Source organism: Dendrobates tinctorius, unplaced genomic scaffold (assembly GCF_039654945.1).
Source record: "Dendrobates tinctorius isolate UK_male_01 unplaced genomic scaffold, ASM3965494v1 ptg000093l, whole genome shotgun sequence".
NCBI classification, from domain to species: domain Eukaryota; kingdom Metazoa; phylum Chordata; class Amphibia; order Anura; family Dendrobatidae; genus Dendrobates; species Dendrobates tinctorius.
Window position 1 is genome coordinate 11,901,486 of NW_027361761.1, and position 9,848 is coordinate 11,911,333.

The 9,848-nt window shown below is 44.5% G+C and overlaps 1 protein-coding gene across 3 annotated transcripts in view; it reads left to right on the top strand.

The window, feature by feature from the left end:
* LOC141098548 (cytochrome P450 2K4-like) overlaps positions 1-4,620 on the top strand; it is a 94,312-nt gene extending 89,692 nt beyond the window's left edge. For all 3 annotated transcript variants that reach the window (XM_073586430.1, XM_073586428.1, XM_073586429.1), the window contains one exon: positions 4,280-4,620. In XM_073586430.1, the coding sequence (XP_073442531.1) occupies positions 4,280-4,396 (117 nt within the window). In that variant the 3' untranslated portion in view covers positions 4,397-4,620. The remainder of the gene's footprint in view (positions 1-4,279) is intronic.
* The last annotated feature ends 5,228 nt before the right edge of the window (positions 4,621-9,848 follow it).

Genomic DNA, 9,848 nt, shown 5'->3' on the forward strand with positions numbered 1-9,848 from the left:
GCTGCTACACAAAAGGAACTGCTTTTCTTACGAGAAAATTAGACCCGGATTATGTCCTTTATGAAATCCATGGACACCTGGCTCTCCGCCCTGCAAACCACTGACCCAGGACATGCTCCTCTCTTAACCAGCCTCCAGCAGGAGCTCGCGCAGCAGCGCGATGCTCAATCTCACATCTTGAGTTATATGGCATCCGTAGATGATCGACTGCTTGCTTTGCAGTCCTCTGCGGCCGCTTCAACCCTACCCTGGGACGCAGTCTCGTCTCCACCTCCTCGTCTGGGAAAGCCTCCCAGGTATTGTGGGGATCCCAAGTTATGTCAGGGTTTTTTAAACCAGTGCAGACTGCACTTTGAGCTCCTGCCCCAGCAGTAACCCACAGATCGCGCCAAGGTGGCCTTTATAGTGTCCCACCTTGAGGGAGAGGCTTTAGCCTGGGTGAATCCTTTGTGGGAGCGGGATGATCCCGTAGTTTCCAGTATCCAGAGTTTTCTGGAGATGTTCCGTAAGGTTTTTGAGGAACCCGAATGCATAGCTTCTACTACGGAGGCCCTTTTTAACCTCCGTCAGGGTTCCCTTACTGTAGGACAGTACACCATCCACTTTTGGACATTGTCTTCAGAGCTGGGATGGAATAACGAGGCATTAGTGGGCGCCTTTTGGAGAGGACTTTCTAGCAAAATCAAGGACGAGCTGGCCGGGCGAGACACCCCCACTACCCTGGAGGACCTCATATTCCTGGCTACTCATATAGATCTTCGCTTTCAAGAACGCGCTCGAGAGTCTGCTAGGGAGAGAAAGCCCTTTAGGCTATATCAAGCTCCCATTCCCCGGTCCTCTGCACCCTCTGCTGGTGCCACTCCCGAGCCCATGCAGATAGATCGTATCCGGTTATCCGAGCAGCGGTGCAGGGAGAGGATGACGAATGTACCTGTCCTGAGAAACCGGGAAACGCCTCCACCTAGGCCAGGTAAGAGAGGCCTCCCTAGGTGTTCATAATTCCTCTCTGCCCCTTACCCTTTCAGCTTTGATTATTGCAGGTCGGGACCATGGACCTGTGGAGGCGTATGTGGACTCGGGTGCGGCTGGTAATTTCATTCGCCAAGAAGAGGTTGATAAACTCCAGATTCCAGTGGTCATCCTAAAAAACCCGCGTGCTATCTCCTCTGTCGATGGTAAACCACTGCCTGAGCTCATCACCATGGTGACTGTTGAAGTGGACCTACAAATTGGAGCGCTCCATCTCGAGAAGATCGCTTTTTACGCCCTGCCTCGTTTATCCCATGCTGTTCTCCTTGGATTACCCTGGCTCAGGCTGCACGAGCCGGTTGTCGACTGGCGCTCTGGGGAGATTCTGCGCTGGGGTGACTCCTGCCATAAACGCTGTCTGCGGGCCATCATCCATCCTCGTTCTTTGCCTGGGCCAGCCGGTCTCCCGGGCCTTCCTGCACTGTATCATGCGTACACCGATGTTTTCAGCAAAAAGGAAGTGGATTCCCTACCACCGCATCGGGCCTATGACTGCCCTATCGACCTGATTCCCGGAGCTACCCCTCCCAGAGGGAGAACGTATCCACTATCTCCTGCAGAGACCATGGCTATGACAGAATATATACAGGAAAACCTGGCCAAGGGTTTCATCCGGAAATCCTCCTCCCTTGCTGGTGTGAGTTTTTTCTTTGTTCGGAAGAAAGACGGATCACTTCGTCCATGTATTGACTACCTGGGTCTGAGCAACATCACTGTTAAGAATCGGTATCCACTTCTGCTTATCCCTGAACTCTTTGACCGGCTGAGAGGAGCTCGGATCTTCACGAAGTTGGATCTGCGGGGTGCCTACAATTTAATCTGGATCCGTGCAGGGGATGAGTGGAAAACGGCCTTCAATACTCGTGATTGTCATTATGAATATTTAGTCATGCCGTTTGGTCTTTGCAATGCACCGGCTGTGTTTCAGGAATTTGTTAATGAGGTGTTTTGGGATCTACTGTATTCCTGCGTGGTGGTGTATTTAGATGATATTCTCATCTTCCCGCCTGATCAATCCTCTCATCGGAGAAGTGTACGCATGGTCCTGCATCGGCTTCGGGAGAATCATCTCTACGCAAAAATTGAAAAGTGTCTCTTCGAGCAAACTTTGTTACCCTTCTTGGGGTATATAATCACCAATTCTGGTTTGAAGATGGACCCAGAGAAGCTGTCTGTGGTACTCAAGTGGCCACGTCCAGTGGGTATAAAAGCCATCCAGCACTTCCTCGGATTCGCAAATTACTACTGACAGTTTGTTCCTCACTTTTCCAGTGACCAAGCCCATCACGGCCCTGACCCGCAAAGGAACTAAGCCTAACAGCTGGTCTCCCGAGGCCAAGGACGCCTTCCTTGCCCTGAAACGCTCCATTGCATCAGCACCGATCTTACATCGCCCGGTGGCCAGTAGGCCCTTTATCCTAGAGGTAGATGCCTCCTCCACCGGAGCTGGGGCGGTCCTTTCCCAGCAGGCACCATCTGGGCGCCTGGTTTCCTGCGGGCTTTTTCTAAATCCTTCTCGCCTGCTGAGTGTAATTACTCCATTGGGGACTGGGAGTTGCTGGTCATTAAGATGGCCCTGGAGGAATGGCGGTATCTGCTTGAAGGGGCAGTGCACCCTTTTGCTATTTTCACGGACCACAAAATTCTGGCCTATCTGCAGTCCGCTCAAAGACTCAATTTCAGGCAAGCCAGGTGGGCCCTATATTTCTCCCGTTTTGATTTCAAGCTTCATTTCCGACCCAGGAATAAGAACATCAAAGCAGTTGCACTCTCCAGGTCTCTGCAGTCGCCTGAGGGAGATGAAGGACCATCATATATCATCGAGCCTGCTAAAGTTATCCCCGTGGCTCCTCTAGGTTTCTCTACTCCTCCGCCAGGCAAAACCTTCGTTCCTCAGAACAAACGCCCGGAGGTGCTACGCTGGGGGCATTCCTCCAAGGTTGCCGGACACATTAGGACCAAGAAAACCCTCCTGCTTCTCTCTCGTTACTATTGGTGGCCCTCCCTTCGCCAGGACGTGATGGACTTTGTAGCCTCTTGCACGATCTGTGCTCAGAACAAAGTGCCGAGAAGCCTGCCTGCTGGTCTTCTTCACCCGTTACCTGCTCTGGAGGCCCCATGGCGGCAAATCGCAATGGATTTTGTGGCACACTTGCATAATTCTGGAATCTGGACTACTGGCCATAGAGGTATCTAACAATTGTTTCCACTGATCTCACCTTTTTTCTATATATACATTAAGGTATTGCTAAAGCCATATGTGATACTATATCAATTTGAGAGAATATACTACACTCTATACTATAGATGCCTCATAAGAGCAACTACAATACCATCAATTTAGCTTCCCCTTTCTTGTCCCCATAGGGACATTACTTTTCAATGCAACTTTGTCACACCTCAACAATTTTGGCGCTTCCAGAATCAGGACCACTAATCTTTGAGGTATTTAACCCTTCTCATGGATCTCATTTTTTCCTATTGCTATAACCATAGGATTAACTATATCTTTTTGAGGAGATTGTACTGCACTTTTCATACTGTATGGCTTACATAAGTTTTAGCTATAACCTTTACCTCTCCAAATAATGAGATTCTACATGTCTCTTTGCATTGCAACCCGAATTCCATACCTCTTGAAAATTAATATGCAATTTTGGTGCCCATCTAACTATGCTTCCATCAAACCCTCACCTACAGGACGAACTACAGACTGTAGAAAAATTGCCTATCAGTGAAACTATTTATCCGGTGACTACAACCTCTCTTCTATAAAGGGGTATCACTTGTCTCTATGTAGTTGTGCTCTGTCTACCGCCAGGCCTTCTTTCTCCTCTTTTTTTGTCTAAAAAGTGTCTCTATGTTCCCAAATGATCATACGGCATGTGATGCATCTAATGTACACTTTTGTGAGAGACTTGTTCTATATTCTGTATGTTGTAATTATTATGTATATATTTCCTTGATTTTCACTGTATATATTTTATTTTTTCAGCGACTATATGATAAAGGCCGTTGTGAGGCCGAAACGTCAGCTGTCGCTTCTTCACCGTCAAATATAATTAAAAATATTCCACTTGAGCAAACTTCACGCGTGCAGTGACTTTATATCAAATTTGTACCTTATCTATGTGTCGTTCTATCTCTATCTTTTATCTGTCTCATATTTATCTTTCACTTATTTCCATCTATTATGTAATCATTTCTTTGCTATTAACTTTGTATTTATTGTCTTTGCCTTACTCTGCAGGTCGTAGAGTATGTGCAGGAGAAAATTTGGCAAGAATGGAGCTTTTCCTCTTTTTTACCAGCCTTTTACAGAAATTTACCTTCCGACTTCCTCCTGGGGTCAGTGAGGCAAATCTAACCTCAAATGTTGGTTTAACTCAAGCTCCAGTTCATCAAAAGATTTGTGCTATTCCACGGATCCATGAAGATGCATAGAAAGTTGGTTATGAAATATATGAGAATATTTGTCAATTATATAGCATCTAGGAAAATTGTATATTTCTGTAATCTGTGTGTGATGTACAGTCGTTTAGCAAAATAAATGCCACACTGTATTAGTCATTAAACATTATTAATGCTAAAGGCCATGATCTTATTCACGCCGATTTCTATTTCTTGAGTGATCACTTTATAAATGTTAAATTAAGCAAATTTCTATATAATCTGCATTAAAAAGCATCTACCAGTGGAGATGGTTCAGTGTTATCTCAAGGTACACTCAACACTTTTGATAAAACTTTCAACAGACAAACGAAATTGATCCCTGTGAATTGTTAGCAAACTAGTGGGCCATTTTAGGAATGATGTTATTTGCTAGAAGGTGTAGAACATAAAGTCCCTGATTTCATAGACCACTATCATATTCATTCTGTGTCCATCCCTGGTGATGAAGAAGTTGGACCTGTAGTGATGTCTAGCCAAAAGACGAAAAGGGAACAGCATCCACTCCAGGTGAAGAGGTGAATATCTTTTATTCTGCCAAAAAGAGATACGACGTTTCGACCAGAAGGTCTTTATCAAGTATTGTACTTGATAAAGACCTTCTGGTCGAAATGTCGTATCTCTTTTTGGCAGAATAAAAGATATTCACCTTTTCACCTGGATTGGATGCTGTTCCCTTTTCGTCTTTTGGCTATACGTTGGTTCCTTTGGGTCCTGGGACCTTTCGAACGTGCATCCTTCGCAATTCGTGTGCTGTTGGCTGTTTCTTTTTTGCATTGCTGTAGTGATGTCTAGTCTGGCAATTTGACTGTGCATGCTGTCCATCTTCCCGCTTTGGCCATTGGGTCAAAAACACCCTACTAATACTCTGAGTTTACTGCCAGGAGCTGCCAGATATAGTTAAACTAGCCCTTACCTACATCTCTTTTCCAGTGCGTTAAACCAGTGTTATTCCTGTTTTGATGCCAGCCCATTTCCTAACGATTCTTCTGCCTTCCGATTTTGTACCTTCTCTGCCCTCCTGATTCTGGAGAAGTGACCTGACCAATCCTGTCTGCCTGCACCACCAGTTAACTACCTTCTCCATGGCCCCAACCCAGGGGACCCTGTGTTAGTACAGATCCCTGAAGAAAGGTAAAAATGTGAAGGTCAGGGTATCCTAGGGATCTGGTAAATGGCTAAAGCCAAGCCTGTCTGTAGTAGTCATTATTAAAGCTACCAGGTGACCACAAACAATAGCCCTATTAAATCTACCCCTTCTATATGCAAACCCTAAGTGCGTTTTTCCCTCTCAGTTTATAGATAACCACGACCTTTCCTCATCTCTATATTGGTATGTCTGTGCTACTCTAAAATTGGAAGGATGAGCTAGTTAGCTGACTGAAGCCATAAATAGCATATCAGAAACAGCAAAGCCAGTTATATGCAGAAGTTACACAGACTATGTGACTGGCACCCTATATAAGCCATACCCATGTCCATTAAGAATGCTGAACAATCACACCCCCTAGATTCACATCTCTCTGCCTTTTATCATGATGACCTTTTATCATCTTACAAAACATTATGAACAGGTATGGGTAAATAAGGTTATCACATGGATATGTTAATGGAAGAAGAAAAAAGTTTTATGTCTTAGATGGAAGGGAGTTAAACACCAACCTTTATAAAGGCCAACAATGCTGCTTTAGTGTTACATTTCCCTCACTTTTTTTGCAAAGAGAATAAGTGCTATCTTGGCTAGCAAGAAAAATTGTTTGACACTGGTTCAGTGGCCATTTCTGTAGTTCATGGTTGATGTCACGGTACAACGGAAAGTCACCAGTCCTCCAAATCAATAAAGGCCCCAGGGAAGCCTTTAGAATGGAGGCAGTTTTCATAGCTCTGGTCCGGCAGACAGGGGCTAGCCACATGGCCACTGGACCAGGGTGCTTCTTATCTTTTTGCTTAGGTCCCCAACTTCTATTCTTAGTAAGAGCAGCTGCTCATCGATACCCATCAATCAGTGGAAAATCTTAAAAAGTAAAAGAGAAGCTTTGCTTGGGTAAAGCAAGTAAATACATTGTTTTAAAAAGTGTCTATCCACTGATCGTCTGTAATCTGTGGGGAAACCTGGCAGTAAGTGTTCAATATCTCTACAAAAGTTTCACAGGAGAATGGAGGAAGTACATAATGCCCATTATTATTAATGGTTTGTCATTGTAAAGCAGGACAGGGCAGGTCCTCCAGATTGAGAGGCGCTCTTTATAACTACTGTCAACACTGGTCAAGAAATGAGGATCCTGACCAGAGGACTTCACCTCTATCAACTCAAATTTCTCTAATACATTATAGAATGGAAAAATGTGATTTCAAAACATGAAAACCACTTCAAACAACCGTTCATCATATTAGATCAATTAGTTGCATGAATGATTGATGCTCCTTTGGCTAAAGTAAATGTTCTGCAAAATTTTTAGAATAACTACAAAGATGTTCAAAATTAAGTCCAACCAAGGACAGTAATATTTAACTTCAAAATATTTGGTGTCAATATGGTAATACTAGTTTGAGCTGTACATTTTTTTTACTTTTTAGGTATGGGAAATTATTATATTTCATGAGTGATAAAACAACTTCAACATGTCCGGTTGATCATTATATTCCAAAGTTAATAAAGTTCAGCAGTTAAAACAAGTTTTGATAGTTATGTAATTAAAGACACCAAATTTATATCCCCTATTTTTCTACTCAAAAAAAGCCACATAACTTCATATATTACAAAAAAAGGCTTAAAAATACCACCATGTATCCATAAAATTATTCACAAAACTCAAGATAAAAAGCGGACGGCACCGCTGTTACCGTGTGACTTCAAATGATGTGCGGCATACTGAAGCCCAGCAGCTGGGAATCTCGGGTGCCAGACCTGGAAACAGTCAATCCTGGGAATCCATGCAAAGAGAAGAGGTCGCACTCATCGAGATTAAAGTTTCACTGATTTATTGACATATCATGAACATGTCAAGTCGGGGGAGTGACATAAGGAGTGCAAGGAAGGCTGACAACGGCCGTTTCGCGCTGCTGGAGCGCTTCAACGGGTCCACGGCTCGAGCAGCGTGAAACGGCCGTTGTCAGCCTTCCTTGCACTCCTTATGTCACTCCCCCGACTTGACATGTTCAGATTCCCAGGATTGACATGGATACCCGTCTGTTTGTCCCTCCTGTACCTCGTTTGCCCGTACTGTTGTGACCTCCGTTTTGCCTGACTCTGAGTTGTTGTATGGTGTCCTGTCATATCTGAAAGCAGGACGCTAAGCCCCGCCCCCTTGCAGTCACATGACCATAGGTCCTGTGCCAGCTTGCTCATTTTCAGTGTCCGCAGGTCCCGTACCTCTTTACTTTTCAGCGCTGACTGGACCCTGACACTATTAGCTTGAAGCATGCCTGGTCACCTTTGCTGCCCTGCTCCCCAGGTAACTTTTAGCACTGCTTCTGTACTCAGGACACGTGCACTGGCTCTATGAGCAAGTGTAGTGCGGTGTCTCTGACATTATAGCTGACCCATACCATTTTTTTTTCTCTCTGCTCCCATTCACCTGTGTGGGTGATGGATCCTATGCACACTCTTTCTGAACAGGTTAAGCACCTGACGCAGATGTCTCAGAAACTCCTTGGAGAACAACGATCGCTGACACTGTGCAGGAGGTTCTTTCATTGGGGACTCGGGATGTTACATTAATTTCCCCGGAATCTCCGGTTAAATTACCTGATACCTTTTCTGGAGATAAAAATGAATTCAGAGTTTTCAAGGAGGGCTGTAAGCTTTTTTTTCCTTACGACCACACTCTACTGGGGATGAAAGTCAGAGAGTGGGGGTCATTATATCCCTGTTAAGGGGAGCCCCCCAAGCTTGGGCTTTCTCCCTTCCTACCACGGCCCCTGAGCGTATGACTGTAGATGCATTTTTTGAGGCCCTGGGGCATATTTATGATGAAACATGGATGTGGAAACCACAAAAATACGACCAAAAGATCCTTTATCATCATATAAATATTTCTTTATTAGAAAGGACACAAAAGGACAAGAAGGCGGACATGTGCAAATTGCAGACTAAAGTGCAGACAGTGCCTAAAGACACCCTGGACCACCACCAGCCACAGAGGGAAGGTAGAAAGATATATAAATCTATTATTCAAGAGGCATATGGTATATTAAAGGGAAACAGAGGCCAAGATTAAAAGTATATGGCAGAGCTACACCAAAGAAGCCTATATCACCTCAAAAAGAGGTGCCGGATGTAGATAAATGTCCATAATTAGGTATATAGAAAGAGCCACCATGCCCTCATGTACTGCCTATAACATATGGTGTGCTCAAATAGACCTCATACCAACTGTTGCCATAAGCCCACATACTAATTAACAGGGAAAGAAATGCCCCCTGAGGAAGGAGCAATCGGCTCCGAAACGCGCGTTGGGGTGACACCTGGACCACCTGGTCATTTGAGGATCCTGTTGAGGTAATGTTGGTTTGGGGTTTTTTAACCCCTTTGGATGGGTAATAGTCAAGCCCTTTGGTGGGAAGGATTTCTTTCCCTGTTAATTAGTATGTGGGCTTATGGCAACAGTTGGTATGAGGTCTATTTGAGCACACCATATGTTATAGGCAGTACATGAGGGCATGGTGGCTCTTTCTATATACCTAATTATGGACATTTATCTACATCCGGCACCTCTTTTTGAGGTGATATAGGCTTCTTTGGTGTAGCTCTGCCATATACTTTTAATCTTGGCCTCTGTTTCCCTTTAATATACCATATGCCTCTTGAATAATAGATTTATATATCTTTCTACCTTCCCTCTGTGGCTGGTGGTGGTCCAGGGTGTCTTTAGGCACTGTCTGCACTTTAGTCTGCAATTTGCACATGTCCGCCTTCTTGTCCTTTTGTGTCCTTTCTAATAAAGAAATATTTATATGATGATAAAGGATCTTTTGGTCGTATTTTTGTGGTTTCCACATCCATGTTTAATGTATAGCAGCGACTGATCCATGATTGTTCTATACTTGAGCACCAGTGTGTTATGATTTTACATATAAAATGCTCATATATACCTTGGTTATTGTATTTTGTCATATTTATGATGAGCCTGATCGGATGCGTATGGCTGAGGACATGTTGATGAATGTTTGCCAGGGGAAGCACTCAGCCGAGTGGTTTTGCTTCGAGTTCAGACGCTGGGCTGCTGAGGTCTGCTGGAATGATGCTGCCTTCCATGGTTTGTTTCGTAGAGGCCTGTCTGAGCATCTGAAAGACGCCTTGGCTCTCCACCCCCCACCTGATTCCTTGGAGGAGGCTATGACACAGGCCGTCCGGATGGATCGCAGGT